Source organism: Bactrocera latifrons, unplaced genomic scaffold (assembly GCF_001853355.1).
Source record: "Bactrocera latifrons isolate USDA-ARS-PBARC rearing strain unplaced genomic scaffold, ASM185335v1 scaffold_34, whole genome shotgun sequence".
Taxonomy (NCBI): Eukaryota; Metazoa; Arthropoda; class Insecta; order Diptera; family Tephritidae; genus Bactrocera; species Bactrocera latifrons.
Window position 1 is genome coordinate 1,283,537 of NW_017536979.1, and position 27,980 is coordinate 1,311,516.

General features: G+C 37.0%; 4 protein-coding genes across 4 annotated transcripts; 1 reads left to right on the top strand and 3 right to left on the bottom strand.

The window, feature by feature from the left end:
- Positions 1-1,577: 1,577 nt before the first annotated feature.
- On the bottom strand, positions 1,578-3,061 carry LOC108971337 (uroporphyrinogen-III synthase). Its single transcript, XM_018937320.1, has one exon. The coding sequence runs from the start codon at positions 2,908-2,910 to the stop codon at positions 2,104-2,106; it is 807 nt and encodes a 268-aa protein (XP_018792865.1). The 5' UTR covers positions 2,911-3,061; the 3' UTR covers positions 1,578-2,103.
- Positions 3,062-3,425: 364 nt separating this feature from the next.
- Positions 3,426-6,697, bottom strand: LOC108971333. The gene is made up of 4 exons (XM_018937312.1): positions 6,476-6,697; positions 5,958-6,308; positions 5,243-5,894; positions 3,426-5,183 (listed from the first exon to the last, which is right to left on the bottom strand). The coding sequence occupies exons 1-4, from the start codon at positions 6,577-6,579 to the stop codon at positions 3,906-3,908; spliced, it is 2,385 nt and encodes a 794-aa protein (XP_018792857.1). The 5' UTR covers positions 6,580-6,697; the 3' UTR covers positions 3,426-3,905.
- Positions 6,698-7,079: 382 nt separating this feature from the next.
- On the top strand, positions 7,080-9,437 carry LOC108971336 (protein MAK16 homolog). Its single transcript, XM_018937319.1, has 4 exons — positions 7,080-7,182; positions 7,249-7,295; positions 7,364-8,111; positions 9,086-9,437. The coding sequence occupies exons 1-4, from the start codon at positions 7,168-7,170 to the stop codon at positions 9,260-9,262; spliced, it is 987 nt and encodes a 328-aa protein (XP_018792864.1). The 5' UTR covers positions 7,080-7,167; the 3' UTR covers positions 9,263-9,437.
- An 834-nt stretch (positions 9,438-10,271) lies between these two features.
- On the bottom strand, positions 10,272-11,575 carry LOC108971340 (enhancer of rudimentary homolog). The gene is made up of 2 exons (XM_018937328.1): positions 11,447-11,575; positions 10,272-11,381 (listed from the first exon to the last, which is right to left on the bottom strand). The coding sequence occupies exon 2, from the start codon at positions 11,217-11,219 to the stop codon at positions 10,908-10,910; it is 312 nt and encodes a 103-aa protein (XP_018792873.1). The 5' UTR covers positions 11,220-11,381; positions 11,447-11,575; the 3' UTR covers positions 10,272-10,907.
- Positions 11,576-27,980: the final 16,405 nt, after the last annotated feature.

Below are 27,980 nucleotides of genomic sequence, written 5' to 3' on the forward strand. Positions count from 1 at the left end.
ATTTAAGGCATAGTTGTTCTATATATATAATTATTACACATTATTATTAAATAACAGTACTATTAATTTGAAAGGATAAATATAAATGGAAGTTTAATCATTCAAGCAAGAGAAAAGAGCAACGCAACGGGAATCCATTTACATAAAAAATTGTTATTATTACTTGGCAAAATAATTATATTATACATAATATAATAAAATTAAAATAAACCATTGTATTATTAGTAAAAAAGATGGAAGAAACGTAAAGACGAAATAACTTAAAGTTTTGACTAAAGGGAAATGGGGTTTCGAAAAACTTCAATATATTTTTTTAAGTCGGGCGTCTGCTGCAGTTAGCCACATTACTTTTGCATTTGTTTCAAGAGAAATAAGTACTACCACCAAAAGAAAGAAATCATAGAATTCATTGAAAGTGTTGTTGGCGAAGTTGAAAACCATTAACATTTGTTATTGTGGAAGTATCGAGCATTATGCTAGGGACTTTCGCTACTGGAATTGGCTTGACGGGCAACGACACAACACAAACCGACTCAGAAAGCAACTTGTTAAAACAGACATATCGTTACCACTTGCTCCCAACCGACTATATGTTTTCGTGTTTTTTAATTTAAAGCATGTTTAATTCCACTAGGTTATAGCTAAGATTTTTTGAAGTTAAAGTATTACAACTATGGAGAAGACGAATATATTGCATTCTCAACCACTTGGTAGGCCAATAAATAAAAAATTAAAGTAATAAAAAAATTGCTGAAATACTAAAAAATAGTGATTGATTTAATAGATCAACAAAATGAATCTTATCAACAAGTCATTTGGTCCGTCGCGGAGAGTGAAGTTGATGTTTTGTATACATATAAATATGAAAATGCGATAAAATTAATATTCTTAAATGTAAACAAAAAAAATAAAATGATTTTAATGGAACAATAAAAAATCAAATGGATGATTTATAAATAAAACAATATTGATTTTGATATGAAAATCCTATACTCTGTTTTTTAACTTATGGTAATATTCGCTTCCGATCCTACAACATTAGTAATATACAGGTGTATCTTTAGCAGCTATTCAGTAATCAGCCCCATACCCTTAACCTATATGAATAATGTTTTGCACCGCCAATCTGTTTAATTTATCGTGGCATCCACCTACTTCTGTATAGCTTAAATACTCTCCATTTTAGAAAATGTTGTAAATCTTTTAATTTTCAACTGCCAATACCCGACATTTACTAATTCACTAGATTTTGAAAGCCTTTATGTAAATTACATAAAGTTTATTTTTTGCAATTTTAGAAATTCTGAATTTGTTTACGAAAATGCTACGCCTACGAGCTCCGTTACTTTCACACAAACGTTAAATCCAATTAAATTAGTTTAATTATCAGTGGCACGTTTGAACAATAATTTATAAGAGACAACTGTTTGGATTCGCTAAAAATAATCATCTATTTCGGATTACAAGTGCATGTTTGTACATACATATGTATGTAAGTACATCTAATGCGGTCTAATGATTTTTATTTCTCATGGAATATTTATATATTAGGCTAAAAGAAATAAAAACAGCGAAAGTGAATATAGCAAATAAAAAATTTATACTTTTATTGAATCACTTCTCTCTAAAATAAGCGACGACTATCTGCATGCATATGGATGTGTGTTTATCCGTATGTACAAAGTATATTGTCGAAAGTGCAAGTTTATTTAACAACACTTTTGCACGCACCCACACCTACAAATATTTAGAAGCTTATTTACATCGCAAAAAGTGATTTACATGCGCTTAGTAATAGAAGGAAAATGAAAAATATGCCGATCAATTTGAGCGATTTCCTAAAAATTCGCATGCATACATATACATTCACAACATCTACAATTATATTGAATGCGTTTTGCCCAGTAACACTCCTTTGTTTCCATGTGAATTAAACGAATTAATGCGTAATATATATATATGTATAAATATACTTATATCAGATCACAAACATTATAACTATTCGATAAGGCCACCCTTTGTACGGCGTTAAACAGGTAATAGATAAATGAAAAACTTCAAACTAACAGCTATCATTCAGTCTCGCCACTGAAGAAACCTCGACTAGTCTTCCACTTTTATCTCACCAGTCGGCTTGGGTCGTCCTACACTGGGATTCAATAAAACCTTAATGAGGTACTCCACCGAAGGTCGCTCGGCTGTTTGAAACACATGCAGGCCACGCTCCTCCATAGCCAAACGTGTGCTTGGCCCTATCGCCACCAGCTTCCATTTGTCCATATCTACATTGTGCGCCTTACAGTATTCATGCACGCAGTTAACGCCAGAGGGCGAAAAGAAGGCAAAGTACTCGATGTTTTCGGCCTTTAAAGCTCGTTCCATATTCTCGGCCAGCGCCGGATGACAAACAGTTTCGTACACTTCACAAGCGTCCACCTGAAAGCCGTTTTCCACTAATTTCGAGAGCAGCAAGTCGGTGCGTAAGTTGCCACAAGGCAGCAGGAGTGGCAAATTGCGCGAACCGTCGAACGTATCCACTATGAAATCCCCCAGATTGCGTGCATTGCCCGTTTGCTTGCCATGCGTGAATAGTTGTTGCAGTGACGACAGTGCCAAGTTGTGTGTGACCTCGCCAACTGCATAATTATGCAACAGTTTCCAACCGCCATGCAGCTCGGAAGACTGCAATGCCTCACAAACGGCTTCGACGCAGCGTGGACTAGTGAAAATGATGCCAGCGAAATTATCTGGCATTTGCAATTTGCCTCGCAACTGTTCCAGATTCTTGAAACCGAAACTGAGTGTTGGTACAAATATCGGATTGAACCCATTGGCATGCAATTCCTCCGCGTATCGGTCACTGCTCTCCGATTCGGATTTAAAGATAATCACTGTGCGCCTTCCACTCATTTCTTTAATTCAATGTCAACGAAACTTGACTGACTGACTATCAAATGATTATTGCGGTAGAGAGTGTCAATGTTTTGAAACTTTTGATATCAGCAGGTGGCTGGGAGTGTGTGCCGCGTTCTCTCTGCATGCGCTTGTGAGCAGTGGGTGGGTGGTGGGCGAATTACGAATGCAGTGATAATATTTTAACCCAAACAATAACAGGGTTGCACCGATCCGTACATAAACGATTTTGTGCCAAAAGAAATTTTTATCTAAATTCTATTATTATTGTAGTTTATGTTTCTGATGTGTGCGTTGTTGAATGATAAAAAATCGTTTAATTTATGTCATGCTGTTTTATAAAGTTTTTCAAAATATAATTATATAACAAAATAGAGTCAATAATATGACCTTGACGAATTCTTAGCACTAATTTATATGTACATACACACATACATATTCATCTATGCATTTACTCAATCAGCCATCACAAAGCAACATTGCTCGTTCCGCATTTTCAAATTAAAACCGCATTTATATGAAAACTTGAAAGTAGCCTTTATTCCTTAAGACATTCTTTGAACATGTCAACTTGTAGAAACAATATACAATGTGTTTACATGGCAGTGCTTAGTTTACGATTATAACTAGAACTTCCAAAAATAAAATTACAATCCAAAACCACTAATGTAACCATTAATGTAGTCAGTATTATGTTAGTAATTCAAACACAACTTTGTTTTCAATCTGCTGCCTTTTAACGTTTTTGTATAAATACTAAAAAAAATATATGTACAAGCTATGAAAGAATAATGCTATATGCTATAGTAAAAGTTAAAATTATCTTGTTAACTAAACAATAAATTATACACCTCTCCTGAGTCCGCGTTAACTTATTATAAATATAAATTTAACTAAACTAAAAATTTCTTAGTTAATATAAATTAAATGGATATAGTTTAATGTGAGGTGATAAAAACAATTATGTGTAGGAATCATGGCAGAACTTGAAATTAAGAAATTAATTGGCTTTCTTTCCATTTTTTGAGCAGATCACCGCGTTTATATTTATTAGTGGGCAATGGCAGTTCATCATTAATTTTACGTAAATTAAATATGTCAAGTCCTCCTAGCCTTTTTCTTTGAGCGGGTGCAGACCAAAGGTCCCCCATGGATAGGGCTTGACTGGCGGCAGGTGATGTCAAACCACAATTAACTGTTAATGGAGTCACCAACTGCGGGTTAGTTAACAGCGAGGGGCGTGGGGAGAAAGCCGAACGACTGCCAGCGTCAATTGGCTGAAAACTCCTTGTGGTTTCTGAAGCTGTAGGATGCGCCGCATTGTCGTTACTTTCGTTGCTGAATGAGTTCTCACGTGACACATTTAATCGGTCGTTTTGAGACTCGAACCCCGATGATTGCGATGAAGCGCGCGATAAATTCTCTCCAATTGTGGTCATTGTTTGCCGTGGTTCTGGAAAATTTTTGTTAAGTTGGTTCAAACTTCCTGTTGATAGCCAGGACGTGGCAGGCGTTTGTGCAATACAAGTGGTGCTGAACCGAGATGGCGTGATTAAATTTGTCGAAGCAGGACGCTGATACACCGTGTTACTGGACAATGAAAATGGCGAGTGTAATCCACCCGAATTTCCAGAGAAGTTGCGCTGACTCATTGGTCCCCCGATGCGATGCTGACCGTAGAAACCGTTCTTCTGCGTTGTTAAATGGGCATTTGATTCTCCACTGAAGGATGCATTTAATATTGAAGCGTTTAAGGCAGTTCTTACGTTATTACCACTTTGATCAAACATCGGTGACCGCGCACGTTCCAGGTTATTTGTGTCCAGATTTATACCAAAAAATGGAGCGCGTGCGGTCAATGTGGCAGATGAGAGCGCCGAGTTGAAATCTCCAACGGTCGACGCTGCATAATGAGACCGAACTGAATGTGCACTGGGTTGCAAATCGAAGTACGAAGATTTGTATGTAGAGTTGGGAGAAACTTTTGCATTTGTCGCGTTGTGTAAAGAAAGAGTTGATGAAGTAACCGGCGATTTATATAGCTGACCTTTCTGCTGCGGCGATGGTCGTCCTCGTATCGAAGTTGAACGAACGGTACTTGCACTGCTGCAATTGAACTGTTGACTTAACATGCTAATTGTGTCGTCATCGCTTAAGTAATCCTCGGAATAGATCTTATGAAAGCTGGTGGTACTATTATCATGAAGTTTCGGAGAGACTTCAACTTCATTTGTCAGTGAAAGAACAAGGGTTACCGTTGACGCAATGAGCTAAAAGAAAATTAAATTTTTAACAAAAAATAGTATACATAAATAGTATACATAAATACCATTAGAATATTTGGCGGAAAATATAATTGCTCATCTATTAGTCCGCCTGCAAATGCGCTCCATAAGGTCAACAAAAATGTGAAACGTGTCAGTTTAAAACCATCAATTATTTTGTAGCCGAAAGATATTCCTAGCAGCAAAAAAGGATATGCAAGTACGTATAACGAAAAGAAACTAATGCGAGTGATTTGCGGCATCTTTAGCCCAAGCGAATACATAAGCATCATGAAAATTGTACGCGAAAATAGTTTACATTTCACCAACAATGGGTGCGCGCCAATTTGAGTCAGGTATGCGGTTAACACCCGACATAATGCCAACAAATGTGATACAGATAAAAACAGCTGCTCTCCGACTCGTTCTCCTAAAACTGGTGTGAGATGCTCGCGTGTCAATGTCGGCAACATGCAGAATAAACAAAATAAGTTCACTATTGTCAATAGAGTTATGTGAAGCGAAAGGCGGCGTTTCCACTGTTGACGCTGCACATGGCGGACTTGGCTGAAATGTGGTTGTTTCAGTGTTTCGGCACCTTTTATAATGAAATCAAGAAATTTGGATCCCAGAACCATTTTTTTCTTTTCATGAAGTACTTTTCCTAAATGACGTTCACATGTGCCACACAAGCGATATTGCTGCTCCAATTTTACTCTATAAGAAATAATGGAATTAAAGCAATTATGTGTATTCTTAAATATAGTACAATTGCCTCACTTGAAAGCCTTGAGTTCTTCGTCGAAACGTGATTCCCTCTTGGGTTCAAATTGTGCCAACTTCTCCACTTTTAAACGTTGCGCCTCATTGCACTCATTACAAAACCCATTTTTGGGAGCGCACAGCGCCGAGTCTGAAGAGTCATGTTCAAATGATTGATTAAGTCTCGCTATACCTGCGGAGGAATTACTGCGATCCATTTGTGAAAATATGTCACGGTTGTAGTCCCCATCTTTAGTGAATCCATTGTATTGCTCACAGTAAGGACACGTCCAGCTGTTCGAGTCTAAATAGGGGACGCGCGTATACTGATTGCAAAACCAGCAATTTACGCTCACATCAAATTTGGAGCTATAAATAATTTTTAATAATGCGTTTAATATGCGAAAATTTTGTTCAATGCTATAGAATAAATTAACAAATATTGGCAAAGACAAATATACATTTTGACCATAACAAAATTAAACCGGTTGAAGGAGGTTAGAAATTTGGTGTGCCCCAATTGAAAGCGATATTACCGAATTTTCACGTATAATTTGTGCAGCACTAAAAGTCCCACAAATGCAAACGACAGTATTGGAACCGTGCTCACCGCCAGCGGCAGCAGCAGTTGATTGTACATTTCGTCAATTAATAAACTTTTTACTTGTTCGCAAATATTTACATTAAACTTTTAACAAAATGCGCGCTGTGATCGCGGCGCGTTCCACAATGTTTGTCACTTTTATTTTTACATTTGCCATAATTAATTCCCTCACACATGTGGTGAATATTGGGAAAGACCGCCAAAACACATTGATCCCGAAGTGATTTGGCAGCACTGACGAATATCGAACCAGAAAACGTACATATATCAATTTATATTCTCTGTCGAACCGGAGATTTAAAGCTCTGGCAAATTATACTATGAATATCTCAAAACTATCTACCCTTTAATCCTATTATAATCTTTATCGAATCTTCATTCTAAATAGCAGAATCTGCATTTGAATGTTAGTAACAATTATGACAAAATGAATGAATGAAATATAAAATATAAATAATGAATGAGGGGTGGCAACATTTTAATGAATCAAAACAGCTGTCAAGGAGTTGACAATTCTCATATTTTGAATAGTTTGTTGAATTTGCCTCACACGTGTTTTTACGTTGGTGTATTGCTATTTTAAATCAATTTATGACATTATTTTGCATTAAAAACTAAAACACAATGCAGCACGACGATGTAAGACATACTGTTATAATTAAGTAATTGACATTAAATAACATTATTATTTCTTTCTATTTACAGGTAGTGTGGAGCATTATAAACAAATCATTTTGTTCACATAAAGTCAAGTGAGTTCTATATAAGTAAAATTTCTAAGAGTTCTTAATGTTTTAATTATATCATGCTTTTATAATAGAACCGATACGCGCACGTTCTGTCGACATGAATACAATTTAACCGGTCTGTGTACTCGCCGAACATGTCCTCTGGCCAATTCACAGTATGCCACAGTTCGCGAAGAAAAAGGTATAATTTATTTATACATAAAGACTGCGGAGAGAGCGCATATGCCAAACAAATTGTGGGAGCGAGTTAAACTATCACGCAACTTCGAAAAGGCACTGGAACAGATCAATGAAAATCTTGTGTTTTGGCCAAAATATATGATTGCGAAAAACAAACAACGGTTTTTGAAAATTACACAGTATCTTATACGTATGCGTAAACTTAAGCTACGAAGACAGAAACTGATAGTACCACTATCGCGTAAAATAGAGAGAAGGGAAGCACGCCGAGAGAAAAAGGCTTTGATAGCTGCGAAAATTGATAACCATATCGAAAAAGAATTGTTGGAACGTTTGAAAAGCGGCACGTACCAGGATATATACAATTTCCCACAAACTGCATTCAATAAAGCGTTGGAAGCGGAAGAAGTGGAAGATGAAGAGGCGAGCGACGAAGAAGAGCAAGAAATCGAAAAGGAAATGGAAGTTGACGAGGAGGTACGCCGTGAGTTACTGGATGAAGAATTCGTGGAAGCCGATTCGGATGAGGAAGACGATGATGATGACGATGCGGATAGTGATTCGGGCGAACGAGAAGAAATTGAAGTGGATAGCGATTTTACGGATTCAGTTAGTGATGGAGATGCTGACGATATTGAGGTGAGTGATGTACCTTCTGCATAAGCATATGCAACGCTGATAGTAAGCGTCTATGAACAAATAGATTGTTTTGTTACACTTTAAATACGTAATCGACTCAGCTTCTGCGGTTGCCATACGCATCAACCTTTCAGTTTATTAACTCTTTCATTTTAAGTATCATTCTCAATCAAACAGTTATCTTTAAAAATTAAGTAAAATTAATTTTTAATTTGACTTTGTAATTATATCTTAACACATAACACTATATCTCCTCTCCTCATCATCAATACTCTTAGCGTAAATCTGAAGTGGTTGCTCAGATTGTATTGCATTTTGATATATGATAAAACATTTCGTACCTTATTTCCGCGCATCGTGCTGTTGGCATTACATTTATAAACATTCAGAAAAAATAAATGCTTTAGTATGCCAAGCGCTTTCATTCTGATTAGCTCGTTGCGCGGTAATAATAAGTGTTGTTGGAAGACCGTAACAGTTATTGCGTGAGTGGCTGAAAAAAACAGTTGGATTTTCAAAAAATTTCTAACACCATATTTATAATGTCAAGCATAATAATATATTTGTGATCTTAGTTTATGTCGCGCATGTGCAACTCAGATACTCAGATATCAATAAGTAGTTAGAAACGGTTGAAACTTAGTTACAGCGTGATCAATTATAAGTTTAAAATAAACGCTTTGTGTAATAATTAAGTAGTTTGTAGTGTGTACTTAATGTGTGCCGTCAGTAGTAAATAGTATAGTGGTGTAAAAAGCAATAAAATGTTAGCGTACGACCTTGTCGCCGATCAAAGTTGAAAGTTCTAGCTTAATTAAAAAAAATTATTAAAATATTCACGAATCATATGATTATAAAATGTTGAACGAACTCAAAAATAATTAGTTTAGTGCTTGGTTGGTCATAACATTATAACTAATTTTGAATTACCGTTTAAATACAAATCTAATCAATTTTTTTTGCATGTAATACAGGATACACCAGCGCCCGGCGCCTTTGTACGTGCTCCAACGAAATCAAGTAAAAAAGCGCCCTTTGACACGGCAAGCAGCAGTAAAGCAGCGACACGACGAAACAAGAAACCTAAAGTGGAAATCGAATATGAAATGGAAAGTGAAACTGCTGCAGAGAGGCAAAGGCTACATAACTAAGGTATATGTATGTACGACGCTACGTCAACCTCCGAATCCTTTTGTCGGTTGCTCCGGTAAACTCTCGCTGTGCACGGAAAGTGGTTGCATTAACTATAGTAATGCATTTTTTAATTCAATTTAGTGGTATAGTTATGTATGAAATAAAAATATGGCAATTAAGTGCAAAATTGAATTTTCATATGTATTGGTATCGTATAAACAATCTGTGTTAGTGCATTGTACCGGTCAAAAACCAGTTCTTATTTGAACTGCCTTAATTGTGAATACGTATTTGTTAATTATTCAGAACGATATTCATTCTTAATCACAAAACAGTGTAAGTCATGAAAAAAAGCAAAACCAAACCAACACGCCGATTGATGCTGACCTCAACATTGTGATCGTCTCATTACATACATATGTATGGACAATAATATATTTGTAGTTTAATTGTTTTATCGGAAAGATAGCTATAGGTGTTGTGTATTAATATGTGTTCAAAGTGTTGTCTCCAAAAAAAGGTTTAAACGCCGCCGATATATTTGATATTGAAAGTGAAATAATATTCAAATTATAAGCTTTTTATCACAACTTTTGTTTCAATGTCAAACCAAAAGCTAACAATGCTATCGAAGAAAATGATAATGAAATGACTATATAGTTTTTGAATACTTTTCAAATTTTTACAACTAAAATCAGAAACAATCTTCTTTGATCCAAAATTCCATAAGTATCGCTCACATTGTAAAAGCTGCAGAGGGAAAAGCTTTCAAGATTTGTCATAAAAAACTTAAGAAAGCACTTACTTATGAGAATTTCTTCTATATATCTCTATATACAAACGTGACACATTGCAACCGAGTTTATTTTTCAATTAAAAAATCTTGTTGCCGCTAATTACACAAAGCCAAGCTTTACGCTAGCATTTCCCAAACAATACACGTAAATACGCTGAATGTGCACGTCGTCCATAAATACTTACAGTTAGACTATGTAGCCTATGCGCCTTATGAAATAAATTATAGTCTTTTGATTTTCTAACATTTATTGTTTAAAGTGTAAACGTCCATTCGCTTCCATTTACAAAAGTAACCGCATTTGCATTGGCAGTTTATTTTCTATGCGGAACTTGCATTCACTTCCAACACAAACTTCAAGAAATTCTTATTTCTACCTTCTTATCACTAATTTTAATTAAATTGTTAGTGGCCAAAATTAGAGTTTCAAATACTTCAAAGTTCAGTACGTTCAGTTTCTGAAACAGCTAATCCGTTGTTGCAGTAAGCTGCAGGATATTGAGAAAAGTAAATTATTTCTTTAAAAATGATTACATAAATATTTAATTCAATGTTGTAGCAAAAATACAAAAAGTGTTCTTGTCAATTGTGTTTACTGTAAGTTTTGAAGATGAAATTAAATGACTGGTTCTTTTCTACAGTGCTTTTCGAGTAGCGTTATCTGTTGCAATGACTTTAAAGCCTCGATTGATTGGTGAAGCTTTGGACAAACGTATTTTACGTGTTTACAATAGTTCAAATAAAAATAATTACATAACGTATTAATTTACGCGTAACTGCAATAGGCTTTATTATAAAACCTATTACCTTACATTCGTATTGCAATTATATGTTGCTAACAGCTCTCACGCATTCCGTTTACCAGATCAATTCGAATTGCCTGCCGCTTGCCGCAGTAGCACGTAAATCTTTTCCTTGATCCACTCCTTATTGTAGGGTGCATAAGTATTTGTCGACTTTTGATAGACGAGGCAACTGATATCCGCCAACTGATCAACAAAGTCAAATAATTGACTGATATCGTATGTAATTGTAGGTGTGTTGGGATTGCGCCTTTTCAGGTGTTCTTCGTAGATTTTGCACACACCCTCCATACACTCATTTACACTCTCGTAGTCACTGTAGGTGCGTGTTTCAGGGCGAGAAGCTGGCTGCACCAAAAGAATTGTATGAGACATGTTGGTTCTGCGGCAGTGTTATGTCAGTTTAGCAGGAAGAAGGCTCTAGAAGCGGTGTGCTTTTATCCAAATGTCCGCAACAATGCAATTCTCAACCGGCGCTGTGACCCTGGCACGATATTTTTTTGCTCAAAAATGTCTGGTTGCTGCACGTTTTTTTCACTATAATTTCAAATGTTGTGAGTTATATGCACAATAATAAAAAACAGTAAAAGGGTTTTACTCACGTTATATTCTTATTTAGGATACAAATTCCGTTTTTTAATATTTATTTCACTGCTATATAATATTCGCTAGCAAGAATTATTTTTCTGATGCTGTCAAACTTAGACGGCTTCCATAGAAATAAAACTATCCCTTTCTTACATACGAATACCGTTACAAAATACCAACCGACATATCAGCGAACTCTTTCTAGCTTACTACGTAGAAGGGAATCCACATGAAAATAGCGAGTAGCGAGTGAATGTATAGTGTTGTAGAAAAAAAAAACCGATTACGACAAAAGTAAGCGGTTGTTAAATGTGGTTCGGTTACACAGATCGTCGGTCTAAATAACTGACAGCAACTGGTTTTGCTCTGATGATCACATTTGTCAAATTATAATTATAACAATGAACAACTTCACAATTAAAATGTACACATCAAAATCTCAAGTGTTTGGGAACATATAAAAGTGTAAAAAATAAGAGTAAATTTCAGTATAGGTAATGCGAAAAAATACCCACTTTAAATTTTTTAATTATACATACAAATATCTGCGGAACCTCCTCTATCCGCCAGTACCCATTTTAACTCCGAATTTGTCGGAAAGTATTCTAAACCCCAGCCATATTTGTCTCTACGCAATTTCGTGTTGTTTAAATATTATTATAGGTCAATAAACTGTTAAATAATTTTCTTTGATATTTTTTACGGAAGAAATATTGAAAATTAGATCAAATGTTCTCACCACTGCTTACTAAATGATCCATCTCGCTCACTCACTAATATCTAAATAATAGAAGATCCAGCGATAATGAAACACAAGATAAGCTAACGAATGATCATTGAGGTGAGTTCCGTTCAGGCAATAGCCAACATACCATCAGCTGACTTTTGTTTGACTAAATTGTCGACGCTATGTTATTCAGAAAACATAAACATATATTTCGCTTGAATTAACCCAATACGAGGCAAAACGTAAAGGTATCGGAAAACATATGGGAAACACCATAGCCATGATTATTGTGCGCTGATTGCGAGAAAAATGTAACGAAATAATAGATCGCGAAATGTCGGTTTGTCGCTCTAAATAGCACAAATTTACATCAAAGTTTCAACAATAGCACATTTTACAATAGTGTAATGTTGTAATAATCGCGATTGAGTGTAATATTAATCTGTGAAAAGTGTATTGCGAAACGCGCTGAAAGTCATCAGTTGATGATTAGTTGCTCTGTGATAATATCGTTGAAAAATCTAATAAGAAGTGAAGGAAGCGTTGCGATACGCGAAAATATCAATTGATTTGAGAGCGTTCGTCTGTTCCCTGACCAACAAAGTGTTCGGTTTATGAAATACGCGTGTGCGAATGCTATTTTTGCGCTCGGAGCATTCTGGAGCTGCCTTAGCAGCTTTTATTTATAGTTGCCTCAATTGATCATATATCGATAACGAGCTAGACTATTTGTTTACATGCCTCCTTCCAGTTGGAAAAAAGTGGCTCTTTTCGTTTATTGCGAGAACGAGCGAGGCGATCGCTTTATTTAGCATTTGCGCATGTCCACATACATACATGTATACATTTCAGTGATTTTTGTTTATATTTTGATGACGTTGCGCTTGCAGTAGCGCTGGCATCGTCCATATTACACACCGTTCTGATTGGACTGCAATTATCAATACATTGCTGCGCTTGCTTTTGTTTACCAATCTACTACATACATGTGTTTTGTTTTTGTGTTATATCAGTGTTTGTTTGAGATCGGATTCATGCTATGAAAATTCAAGATTCAATGTTTTCAACGTCTAATACGAAAATAAAGGTAATAATGTCTATGCTTAAGTCATTACTTAAGAATGTCACAACGTACAGAGCGCATTGATTTATATATCATACATAGTATTTTTGAAGTTGTTAGTTGTACGTTTTGGCTAATTTTTGTATTCTTGTAGCTGCCCAGTGACTCCACTGCACCCACGTTGCGTTGCCTGCTAAATGGGCCACTGAATTTTACCAACGCTGAACATCGCATAATTTCGGTGCACGATGTTGTTTTCCTCGATGAGGTAGACCCGGACATAACCCCCCTCAATTATCGTCCAATACCAACGTCTCCAGAGGCAACATCACCTGAAACGGAGAATGGTTTTAATGGCACTAATGGATTGGACATCATCGGCAACGGGTAAGTGCCACATTATGTATTCATAAGTTATTTTCCTAATATAGTTTTATGCAGCGATCACTAAAAAGCGGGTGGCGCATTAAAATTTCTTTGGTTTGCTGCCAGAGAAGGCATATTTTTGAGCATTATCAAAGCACATTTTTCATACCAATTTTAGTTGAGATTCAGAGCAATGTTTCAATTCGTGAGCAGTGAGCTCGCATGAATTAAAATGTGAGTTAAATGTAAGCGTTTGATAGCTGACAATTAAATATCGTTCATATGTTCATATGTATGTATGATATTTTTACTATACATACATATGTATGTACATCTGTTTTATAGTAGTACACATTTGACGTCAGAGATGTCAACCACACGTGCTGCTCACCGTTCCGACCGGCATAGCAATGAACCTTGCGTCGGTGATTTACCTCCCATGTAGCCAGCCAGCAAAGCAATGTGCGTTGTGCGCTCAAAGGCTTACGAAAATCACAAACGCAACAAGCAAATTCGCACATACGAGTGCATGCAAACATACACACACATGTCCTATATATATGTACATAATAAATTCGAGTTCGAGTTCGTGATTTGTTTATCAAAATTGCCACCGCTTACCACATTCCCACCGAATGAATCCACCGAATTCCGGCGACATTGAAGCGAGAGTGCTGAGTGGTGGAGCAATGCCGGAGCCGGTGTTTGCATTAAAAATTGCTTGCTTGAAAGCATTCAAGGTCAATCGCTGGTAGCGGGTTGCTTGCTCGATCAATAGCGCAAAAGTGGATGTGAATCAGCTAATCACTTGTCACTACACGAAAATCAACTCGGCAATTTTGCAGAATTTCTTGCCTTAAAACGATCGCTTGTATCATTTCGTTCAATAAGCTGATATAAAGAGCCGCTGAACGCGTGTTTTACTTTTCGCAAATTCGCTTAGCAGCTGCTGGCCTTGTCGTCTTGTCAGTAACTGCGGTAGCTTACTTTCATATGATTTATGAACTAAGTCATGCCTAACCAATTTGTTTTGTTTACATATCATACGTAGAGGCCTGAAAGTAAAAACACAAGAGTAATTAAATTTGTTTACATTTGTAGAAATATGTTCATTGTGAAGCTTCAATCGGCTTAAAAAAGTGTACATTCTACTAAATATTATGATCTGACATGGTGAGTGTATTTTAATGCCTCCGATGCTAGGTATACGCCTGTTTACGGTTGATCGAGTCTCGAAAAAGTAATGTAAAATATCAACATTAACTTAAGTCGGCTTGGGCTATTTTACGTGTTGCCACCAACCTATACTTTGACATTTCAATTAACACAGAAACTATCAGTCGTGCAAACCGCAAGGTTACCATTTGGGTTTACTCAAACAATTAACGCCACTTAAAAATTAATAAAATTATCATACTTATACATATGCAGAAGTGTAAATATGTAAATTGCCTCCATAATTAAGTTGAAAAAACTAATATTGCATATGTGAGAGGCTTCTGCTAATAAATTGTCTTCTTAAAAATCTCGTTAGGGTTCATTTGAACGTTGTCTCTGGGGTTTGACCTTCAATCAACAGGGTAAACTGTACTTTGCGTCCGACCTTTGTGGTTTCGGATGAAAAGGTAGCGAGTAGATTTTTTTCCAAGAATGATTACATACCGGCCAGTAGATCAGTAACACCTGCCGTGCAGAATTCTGTTGCCATGAGAGTCGGGTCTATGTAACCGGAACGGACCCGGATTTTTATCCGTCCATGCTGTCCTACCCTCTCATACACATTGACTCATTCTGCCAATAAAACACTCACACAAAGTCTGAGCGTCAATCCTATAGATATTTTCGACTCCCATTTGTCTTTTTCTTTTTAACCACTAAGATACATTCCGGTTATGAATTGGGACGAATAGTAAGAATGCATACCTACTTACGTCGATCGGTAGGCAATTATTTTGGCATGATAACAAACTCTCCAAGGTTAACCCTCCATGAAAAGTTTACTATTTTGATGGGGCTGCCCTTAGCGGAAGCTTATTTGCAAGACTGATGCAAATGTTTGGCTTACATTGGGTATTAAATATGTTCACATCTGACGAGTAGCTAATAAAAAACATGTGAGTTCTGTATTTAGATACTTTTATTTCTTTTGCTTCCTCTCCAAGCCATCTGTATTTGCTTTGTCGAATGGTAAAGAGTTGTCGAGCTCTGTATGAGCATTTTTTTTATTCCCTTCGAAGTGGTCAGCATCAATGAAAATATTGACGGCAATTTGTCCTTGACATTGACACTCAACCGACATTACACAAACAATTACAGGCACTTAGTGGCAAAAACACCATTCCACTCGAAGTTATCAAGATATCTCGCGCCAGCTGCGACAAGAACAATAGCTGTGGAAAGGCACCACCACCGTCATGTGTTTAACCAAGCCGTTCGTTGACAAGTCTGGCATCGGCTCCGACCGCTGTCCACATAAAGGCTGCCGCCGCTGGCGCATGGAAGCAGATAGCGGCGGGTAAAGCAAATAATTGACATTAATTTGATTCTCATAAATGGCAGTGAGGAAATCTTTCTACGCTTGTATGAGTGTGTTTGTATTCACTTGCTTTTGTTGGTGTCTTAATTGTAGCTCCATGTTATCGTTTATTCACACTCGCATCTCCACCGCTGGCCCAGAAAGCACCAGCAGGCGGCGGCAGCATCAATTAAGTATCCCTGCTCGGCACCTCACTGTCCGCGGGGCTTAATCGAAACACATTAACGGGTTAAAATGTCAATGTCGTCTGGCCAACAGCGCTGTTAAGTAACGATGACTGTGGTGACGACAAAAACAGTTGCTTATAGAACTTAGTCGGCGCACAACAACAGCACATACACACGCACTCGTACTCATGTATTCGCCGATGAAGTCTCGTGGACGCGTGCAAGCGAACTTAAAATGTCGTTTATTGCTTTACTTTGTTCATTTGTATTTTGCCCGCCAAATAGTATTTAAATGACTTGTGCGCTTACTCACAGCAAAAACGACAACAACAATCATCAACAATCTGGAATCACATAGTCGCGAGCATTTGTTCACATTTCCGAATTTATGAATGAATTCCACATACGCTTATTGACACAGACGCTTCGTCTTATCAGTCGACTGCGCGGAATTCAGTAACAATCAGCTGTGCTCACACGCACACACACCCTCTCTCCGTTGGTCACCCGCTGATATAGCTAATTGCTCGCTGCCGCTGGGGCTTATTGGTGCTCTGCTTTGAATGCCAATTCGATTTACCGTTATCTTCTCCCATACATTCATTAATATTATGGCACTGATTTTTTGCTGCTTCGTGTTTGTGTTTTTCCCTTTAGTTTTGGTTTATTGATGTTTCCTCGCCGGTTTTAGCGACGATGGGGTTCGTGTTGGAAGTGTAGATTATTCGATATTTATTGTCGCGCGATTAACTATAATTTGGTAAATGAATTAAAGTTCATTATAGAATATGCTATACATTTGTATAGCTAAGATCTAAAACTTTATTGTTCCGTTTTTTTCAAGACTTGAATGATTAATAAAGAAATGCCACACGCTCTTCTGATCTCACCAAATACAGGGCATTACCACGTTGTAACGGATCTTCGGCTTTGCCATTGATTTGGGTGCCTGGCCAGCTTTCATATATAATTTTTGGCGTTTAGGGTTGTAGTAATGTATCAATTTTTTATCACCAGTCATAATCTGATGCAAAAACGACTTTTTTGTAGTGTTCAAACAACGTTTTTAAATGACTGCTTTAGTTACTACCAAATGTTCTACTTGCTTCGTTTGGCAAGAATCTTCAACGTGTAATACTTCCAGTACTTCACCTTAAAGCTAAGATCACCACTTTTAAATTGTGCCAAACATTTTTGGCTCATTCAATCATGGCGGCCATAAACTTCTACTTTCGCCTCAGGTTTCCATTATATTAAAGTAATGAGAAGAAATCTCCATAAAAACACTTTTTCTGGCACAAAATTCGCCATATTTGAATGAAATATGTAATTATTATTATKCAGAAGTTACTAACATCCATAGTCTCTGGAACAAAAACTGATGATGAACGACCTTCTCGAAATTCGTCCTGGAGTTATCTACGACCCCGATTGAATTCACAATATCATCGATAAACACTGGCGAAGATTGATTGATGAAGTGTCATCGTCAAAAGTTGAATTAAGTCCATCTCTGCACGAGAGTATGCATTAGGGTGCTTCAAAAAAAATTTTAAATTTTTTTCAACTCTTACCCCCTCAAATGTTAGTGATTGACAAACAAAAAATTCTCCCTCAAGCCAGGCGCTATAGCTTAACTCTAATTGGTCGCTATTTTTTAGGTTCCCATATATTTAACATACGAATTTTCGTTTTTTTATTCCAACTAAAATTACACCAACTAATTTTCGTTTCTCAAAGATACCCATCACATATTCAGAAAGTTCACTTTTCAAACTTTAAAAATTTCTGCGACAAGGTTTAATAATCTCAATTAGACGATTAAACATAGTGATTTGAAATTTGGAATTTTTTTAATAAAAATAGAAAAAGTTTCAGAGAATAATAATTTTGTCGCCGGAATTTTTGAAGTTTGAGTCGAAGTCCCTAGCTTTGATTCTTGTAAGTTGCTTGAGTATAACAAGTTCGGTTACAACCGGACTGAGCTCTTTCTTACTTGTTTTGTATCAAAAAAATTTTTTCTATCCTTTCTTAGTCCTTAACTTAAAGATAGCATTACCAGTCAGTCGTTGATCTCGAAGAGGCATTTATGTATATTTTTACATTTACATTACAATTTATTTACGCTGCACGTTTTTGGCTTCCAGCGCATTGACATTCAGTGATTCTTAGACTTTTTCTAAATTTACAGTTCTATTTGCTGTTTCGATCGTAACGTTCATATTATGAGTACATTTGCTGGTATGACAGAACCTCTGCCTCTTACATTTCTCAGATATTCATATAACTGTTAAGTGCAAATCCGCTCAGTCACGTCAAAAAGTGACCGCATTTCTGTACACATTCGCCCACGTGATTATTTACGTCGCATTAAAAACTAACTACTTATTTATTGGGTCTTTGAGAATATAACTAGTTTCATTTAATATATGTATACTCTTATGCCCCCATATGTTTACTGTAGAATATTTGTATATCAAGGTGTATATGGCTGGACGAATTGAATTCGTAAATGCGATTAATGGTCATATATTTCTCAATTATATAACAAACTATTTTCTTATGAACAATATTAAGAAAGAACAGATAAGAGAACCTCAAAATTATGAATTAATTCTTTTATATTAATATCTCTAATTTCTTCTGAAAAATTGACTGTTTCCATATTATTTGTCGAAGAAATTGATGCTCCTCCTTTGTGTAATTGTTAAATTTGTCCCCTTGCATAAATTGCTTTGCCTTTCTTTTCTTAGACAGGCATATATTTTTTCACTTATCCAACAGGTTGGATCCCTGACCTAGCCACACTTTACAAGTATTCTTACACTTTTCCCATTATTAAGTCATGATTTCTTTTGGCGATATGCAAAAATGGGCGAAGGTGGATTAGCAGGTGCCAACATACCGTCTGACATATTTCGCTTTTCGTGACATTCTTGTTCCATTCCGCTGTTCGTTGTAAAGCTGAAATTTCGCGCTAATTCAATTAGGACCCAGTTCCAACCTTTGCGAGAAGCCCCACAAGAATGGTTGGCGACTCTGCTACGAGGTGCAGACGTGGCTTGTGACCACGCGTGAAAACAGTTGGCGTTCTTACGTGCGTTTGATTGGTGTCCGTGGCTGCAAAATAGCGTTTGGCAGGATTTTCGTGTACTCTTATTCAAAAAAATAAAAAATTAAAAGGATAAAGGACAATTTGGAATAAATTACATTCAGGAAGATTTGACGTAATTCAATTTTTGATCGCAAATTCTTTAAGAGACGGTTGAAGTATAAAGGTTTTACGGTTTTGTGCTGAAAACATATACATATATCTGAAGAACTCTGTTAGTTTGAGTGTGGTTTCCAACAATTTAGTAGTGCTTTTGTGGAAGAAATCGGCGAAATATCTGAAGAATTCATAAAACACGAATAATCAAAACAAAAAAAAAAAAAAAAAAAATTAAAAATTGAATTTCTTCGAAAACGACGCAATTTTTGTGACATTCAAAAATTTTACAAGCAAATTGGACTTTTATTGAATTAACTGTGTTACAAAAAGAAACAATCGAAAATGCCTGAACACTACGGCAATCGACGCGACGTTGAGGAATACGAAATCGAAAGCGATGAGGAGGAGGACGAGATGCAAGGCGTCGGCAGGCGGGTGCAACCCAGAACCAGCCGTCGGCCGAGCATCAACGATTTCGAGGACATGGTGGACGATCCGAATTTGGAGGACGACGACGATGAGCTCGAGGTGGAGGAGTTGTAAGTGGTCAAATGCATATATCTTCATGTAGCGTTGTATGTGTTGGTGCGTTTTCCACTACAATGCAAATGAAATGATGGAAATGAATGTGCAATTATAGGCTTTGAGCTAATTGAATTAAAATACCATCGCATCGAAAAAATGTTGAAAGCCAGCCAGTGTCGGAATACCCACACAAATATCACATAACAGCACACATACATACATATAACCACATAATACATGTTTCATACATTCGTTTTGTAATTATGAATACGCTGCAATGAATCGGCCTTTTTTCATGGCTCAAACTTAAAGCGATGGAAATGATGTATTTCTAATCAAACTTCAACTTATTTTTTTAGCCGACCACTTTTTGCCATTTTTCCGTTAGAGACATTATTTTATTAGTGTAAAAGTTTTTCTGTAAAACTGCGACAAATAATTTTCACAGTCTTCTCTTGAAGTCAACTTTACTCCGTTAAGGGAAGTTAAGTTCTGCATTGATCGAAACAAATGGTAGTCCGATGGTGCAGGGTCAGGGTGAATGCATCAAAATTTCCCAGCCAAGCTCTCCCAGTTTTTGCCGAGTCAACAAAGATGTGTGTGGTCTAGCGCTGTCTTGAAGCCCTTTCTGTTGAACAGTTCTGGCCGTTTTTTCGATTGTTTGCTTCAATCTCATCAGTTGTGGACAGTAAAATGTAGAATCAATAGTTCGACCAGGCTGGGGCAGCTCATGGTGGACGAATCCTTTCCAATCCCACCAAGGACTTAGCATAACCTTTTGAGGCATCAATCCAGACTTTGCTATCATTTGTGAGCTTCACCACGCTTGGACCATGATCTTCTTCGCTTCAGTAATGGTTTTATATAGTGATATGAGAAGCAGAAAATGACTACGGTTCATTCCTAAGATATTCAGTACGTAACCAAAACATCTGAGAAAATCTCAAAGAACATCGAACGCTTGAATAGTTCCAAAATATCATTCTTTTGGTGGATTTCTTTCAAAATCACAATTAGTTTTGTATTCAATGGGATTGCTACCTTTCCTGGAGTTGGAGACCATTTTCTCAACTTCCTGTTTTATATATATTAAATTACATATCTTAATTCACATATGTCTATTATTCGTCTACGGTGGCCTTCTTAGTTTCATTGATAGAAGATTATACCTATTCAAATTTCTTGTGACTGTTCGTTTCTTTCTTATGTAAATAAGGATTATTTAGGTTTCTTTCAAGGTTTTTACACTAATGTCTTCCTGTTTGTGTTCTAATGAGTGCGCAGCCTTAACCTTCACAGTTATATTTCCGGCAGAGAAAGAAAGAAATGCTTTCGTAATTATTTGACTGAAAATTCACCGAAGAGCTACAGAGCTGCGGCTCTTTAACGGTGGCATAATTCTATTAAGTCTAGAACACAGGGTTCTATAGAAAAAATTTCAAAAAGAGTACATTCAATTTTGATTTTATTCGTCTAATTTAAATTTCAAAGTCAAATCAAGATTCTGGTTTTTGGAGGGTACTTATTGCATTTGAATTCCTCAATTGAAAGATTACCTTAGTTCTTGTAGTTCTTCATTAAATTATATACACGCAACGCATATTAGTATTCCCAACTAGCGGAGTAAAACTATCACCAAAGCATAATCGTACTTTAAAATACTTCATGTACAACTGTAAACAGAAAGAGAACTTGGAAATGAGCAAAGCACAAAACACAATTGGAGAACTCAACAAAATGACTCCGCACCTAAAGTGATCTCACTTCCAAGTGCGGGTATTTCTATAAGGCGCCAGCTTTTTCCCCCAACCAGATTATTTAATTAATATTAACGAACTCGAGTGCGATTGTTTACTTGTTTCGCCCTCTGTTGACTGTGTTGTGGCACCAAACCCCGCCAGTCAGTTGACTTGCGAGTGACAGGCGACAAACTGCTCGCTCCGCTACCTTTGTTGATGGGTGGACATTACGGTAAACAGGCAACTGGGGGCTATTTACATTGCTCCGGCTGATGGCAGGTGAGCAGGTGAGCGTAAGCGCTGGAATTTTTTGTCCGTGACAGTAAGTCGACTTATGGCAAGGTCGTTCGTTAAGTTTCGTTTTAAGTCTGCAGAAATTCATTTCGTTTGCACACATATCCCTCTTCCAGCTTTCTTTGGCTGTCCAATTGTGCGGCGAGTGTGTGAAATTATTTATGCATCATATGCACTTCGTCCGAGGGAACAATTTTCATTAGTTACTTAATTTGCCCGTCCTTCTTCTTGTTTTTGCTGCATTTTCTTCTTCCGCATTTGCTTCGCTTGCATTTTCTTCTAATGAAAATTTACATTCCTACTCCGGAGTCCGGACCTCAGCCATCAGCGACTTAGTTGAGTTCGCTGGCAGCAATATTTGTTTCAATTTTGTTGTTGCAGCTGTTGTAGCATTTAATTTAAGTTGTTGCGAATTGCAAGTGGCACACACAGACGCCAAGTTGCTACACACAATACTTATTTGTTTACACAAAATTTACATGAAGTATTTTCTACTTGTTGTTGCAGCATTCAGCATTAATTTCTCTCATTTCTTCGCAGCTTCCCTTCGGATTGTTGTTGCTGTGGAAATTCCCTCGGCTTGTAATTAGTGTTATTTATTTGTGTTAGTATTTCGCTTCGCTTGTTTTTCCATTTGCCGTTGTTTCTCTTTGATCTTGACCTTTCGTTAAGGTACTTAATTATGACTTATTATTACTTAAGTTGTTTTTGTTGTCCTATACATATACGTATATATTTTTTTGGCTGCGCATAAATTTGCCCCTGCTGTACCCATTGCTTTTGGTGTTGTTGGTTGTTTTCTGTTGTCGGCCTCTTGTCCTTGCACTCTTCGAGTAGTTCGAGTGTCATAGTTGGCAACGCTTACCTTTTTACTTTCGGCTGACTGTTTCGCCGCCATGTCTGACACTTCTGGCGCGCGTAATTAATCATAATAATTTCGCAGTTTTGCATTGCTTTCGCAATACTTTTTGCGCGCTTTTGTGCTCTCTGATTATTTATAGCGCAGCTGTTGCCCAAAAATATTAGCAGTGCGGAGACATGATTTTCCATGTATTGGACTCATATTATTTTAGTACTTTTATTTAACTCGAACTGCGAGTTACAACAAGAACTATACACAGGCTAAGAATATAGGTTAGTTTAGGTAAAGTGTATGGTAATTGAATGCTACTTTTTCCTAGACTAGCTCTTGATTTGAAAACATGTACATATACATGCATATATGTACTTACTCTAAGGAAGTTCTAAGCGAAGTTTTCCACAAACCCGACTCGTTTTAGTCCAAACGAACACTACTTGTCGAGAATGTATCAACTCATAATAATCTATAATTCATCAATGTTCTGGCTTAAAACAGGAACCGTAAGAAAAAGTGGTTAGTTGATCAGTCTTAAAGTAGGGAAAACATTTCTGCGGATATTATAACCACCTGTAAGTATTTCTTTTGCTTAATAGGGTAAGTTGGGTCTAAATAGAAAGCATCTTAATGGGTTTCCTCGATTCAAAACAGCCTTTTTCATATACAATATGAAATATTTTATTCTTCTTCTTTACTGGTGTCTAACACCCCTTATAACCGAGCTATCAACAGCGTGACAGTGGTTTATTTTTTTCTTTACGTTCCGCCAATTGGAGATTCAAAGCGAAACTATGTCCTTCTCCACCTGGGCTACCGGAGTGGAGGGATTCCTCTTCCTCTGCTTCCCCCAGGGAATTCGGTTTTTATCAATCTCTGAGACAGTAACGTTGAAACATAATATTTATATTATATACTATGTGTTCACACATACCTCGTATTTTGAATTTCTGAAATGCGAATGACATTTATGTACAAATATTACAATTTCTCTTTAAAATTTGAAGATTTTTTGTTGGTTTTCTGCAAATTGTAAATTCTGTACTTAATTTCGCTGCCTTTGATTGCTATTTCCTTTTGAGAAAGTCATAGAACTTTCCATAATTTTGGAAATAACCGAAAGTATTTCTTTCTTAACTTATTGCTCCTCCTACTTATGCTTATGTTTTATGTCTTGATCGCCCTACAACCAATTGCTTGCGAAATATATGCTTTCCTCCAGTGCTAAATTTGCTCCTTTCCCTCCGTAATGCCGAAGCGCCCCATTTGCATGTCCAAGTTGTTCGCCAATTTAGCTTCTATTTGCCTTACAATTTATTATGTCACCAAACAGGGTCGCTCGGGTCGCTGTAGTCGACAATGTAGCTCATCGCCTTGCTTCGTGCTACATGTTGCATTCGAGCGTGGGAGTGTGGCTGCCATTTGTTGCACGGTTGGTGGCCAAAAGCCAATATGTCATGCACCCACACGGCATAATGAACCGAGTAACCACACCAAAGGCGACACTCGAAGTGCTTCAGACATATTTCACTTGCAAATTGTTTTTGCTAATTTTTTTCCGACAGCTGTTTAAACTTGTTCGGAACGTTGTAAATGCCGCTGCAACTTCTTTTCCGCTTTTTAAGCTTTCTGAACAGTTTCGTGCACTTACACCGCTCATGTATTTATTATTGTTGCTAATGTTGCCGGGTGGAGGGAATTGCAAGTGGCATTGGCAGAAATTTATGGATTCCAATCGCAGAAAAGTGCTGATTTGGTCTCTGTTTTGCGTGCTTATTTTATAGCGACTTTGAGTGGGAAGTATAAATTACAACTACAAAAACAGAGGCGCGCAACCATTCCAGATATCCAGATGCGGGTATTATGGCATTATGACTTCAAGAGCTCTGCACTCCAACGATGAGCTCATAAAACCATCAACCATATATGCGAACAAACACAACTGCACTTCATCATCATCAGCACATCGCACTCATATCTCTCCATTTTTTGTTATCCTCATGCTCGCGCTAATTTCGTAACTGTTTTCCTCCGAGAATCCATTAAGTTTTTATTACTGCAAAGTTTTTAACTACCGAACGATAACTAATAACCCATTTTTCTCTCTTCTTTTTCTTTGCAGCGAAGCGTAAGTGAAAAAACTCGTTTTTACCTTCATTACTCGTATCAATAATAACCCAAATAATAAAATCGGTCGTAAATACAGTGAAGCAAAACCGAGTATAAACTCGTGCGCTCGTAAACATGACAGTCGGACATCAAGTGCTCTAAGCAAGCGATGAGTTTAAACAAAAAAGCCGCCTAAGTGCTTTCGTGTTGTAGTGAAAATGTATTGCACTCGGTGAGCATAATCATCCGGAAGTTGTGGCGTCATATGAAAAAAATTTATATTAATATTGTCATTTATTTAAATATTGACCTTCAAAGCTGAGTCAAAAAAGTTGACATTACCGCCAAAACTTTGTCTTTGACTTTGAAATATTTATTTTCAACATCTTCAGCTGCTATCTTCTAGTTCTACAACTTTGAAGAGCTGTGAAGAAATCGAAGCGTTTCCTTTTAATGTTTTACTTACATATTTAGGCGATTTAATGAGTGGAGAATATTCCGAAGAACGCGAAAGAATTCCCATTTTCTTTTTTTCGATAAGAATACAAAAAATAAGCTACACAAGTTATTTTTTTAATAAAACAAAACGGGGTGGGATACATATGCAATTTTTTATTCCTGTATTATGTATGGAAATCGATTCTTTTGCACGGGCACGCTTGCAGAAGTCCAGACGCCGGCCGATACTGCTGCAATTTCACGTTTGATATCTGTACGAAGTTCATCAATCGCCGCTGACTTGTTGGCATAGACCGTAGACTTGACGCAGGCCCACAAAAAATAGTCTAACGACGTAAAATCGATCGACCGAGGCGGCCAATTGACTGGACCATTTCGTGAGATAACACGTTCATTAAACTTGATTTTAAATAAATCGATTGTGACATTCACGGTGTGACTTGTGGCGCTGTCGTGTTGGCACCAAATATTGTCTCAGTCCATATCAACTAATTCGGCCAAAAGTATTCGGTTAGCATTTAGCGGTAGCGATTCCCATTCACAGTAACTTGCCAGTCTTGATCATCACAGAAGAAGTACGGCCCAATGGCGCCGCCGGCCCATAAACCGCACCAAAGCGTAATTTTTTCGGGATGCAATGGTGACTCATGGAGTACGTGTGGATTTTGACGAAGACATTCAGCTAGAAATGAGCTTAATCGCTGAAGACGATTTTTCGATGATAATCGAGATCATTTTCAAGTTGTTGATCAACCCAATTCACGAATCTACGACAATTGTGGGGGGTCAAGCGGCTTCAGTTCTTGCGTCAATTTGATTTTGTAAGGATGTAGACCAAGATTTTTGAGCAAAATGCGTCTGAACGACATCACAGAGAGGAGAACAACGAGTGAAAGACTGATTTGGGTCTTCCTCAATTGATGAGCTAGCGGCAGCAATATTCTCGACACAACGGACACTTCTTTGTCTCACTGTCACTGGAACATTTTGTACTGTGCCTGTGAATTCAAAATTTTCCACTAGACGCTCAATTAGTGATCTGACAGGATGATTATGACGGCCATAAATTGGACGTATCACTCGTAAAGTTGAAGCCACTGACTCCGAATTTCGGTAGTTAACTTTAATATTTTCGACTCGTTGTTGGATCGTATATCTTTCCATGATGAAATGGTAAAAATTACTGAAGAGAAATGTCAAAAGAGCGGGAAAAATATGGATTCGTTCTGTCCACTTTTGTAGCTCCATGTTGAAAAACCCTTTATATTTCGCCTTATTTCGTAGCAGCTACACATACGCGATTTTTATGCATTGCTGCAGTTTCTTTATAATTGTTTTCGATTTGTTTTGCTAATATTAACATCCTCTACTTTAATTTGATACTAAATTAACATTTTAGTTTTTATTACTCAAATCGTAAATTCTAATCTCTGGTAGTGTTCGAAAAAATAAGTCTTTGAACTCTGGTCTGTAAAAAGCCGGCTATTGATATTTTTGACCATAATTAATTGTTCAATCAGCAATTTAAACATGCAATTAAATGGTTGGCCGAATCCTCAGGATTATATGACTTGTTCGCACTTCCTTAAATTTTTTTGTGGTAAAAAACAAAATTTAGGAACCTTATGTGCTCATGGCTTACTAACAGTCATCGCGTTCGTATCTTGCAGGTGAGAACAAGGACGTTAGAAAGAGCGTATTTTTTATATTTTCTATTGCGAGTCTATGTGCAACGCTGCACATACACACATAAAAGAGTTTATTTGGACGCGCATAGTTGATTGGAAAAGCGCATGCTGGCGGTCATCAGCAGGTTAGAGGAATGCAAACAAACAAACCGCAAAGGAAAATAACGAAATAAAATGAATAAAAATTGCTGGCACGTATCTGGGAAGTGAAAATAAAAGGCGTGATAAATGCGTTGCTTTAACGGATACGAGAACGAAATCCGAAAGTTTTCACATTGCCAAAACAGTGAGCAACATGTTCGCTATAAAATTAGTGCGTGCACGCGTGTTTTCACAAGTTTTGCTGCTCTTTTTCAAATGAAATGTGCAATTCGGCCTTCATTGCGTGGCGGATACAATACACATGCATATATTACGGTTTTACCGCTTCTCTACATAAGTGATTGTGGATTGTACTGGTGCGCGTGAGAATTGCAAGTATTTTTGTCATATTTTTATTGCTTTGTAGAGATCATCCTATAGATTGATTTCATTAATAAATATCCGCTTTAGTATTTGGTTAAATAGGATGGGATTATGTCTCTCAGCAAAAAATGTGTTTTAATAAAATATTAGAGATACTATTATAAAGTATAGATTTTTATACTCTCGCAACAAAGTTGCTAAAGAGAGTATTATAGTTTTGTTCACATAACGGTTGTTTGTAAGTCCGAAAACTAAAAGAGTCAGATATAGGGTTATATATACCAAAGTGATCAGTGTGACGAGTAGAGTTGAAATCCGGATGTCTGTCTGTCCGTCCGTCCGT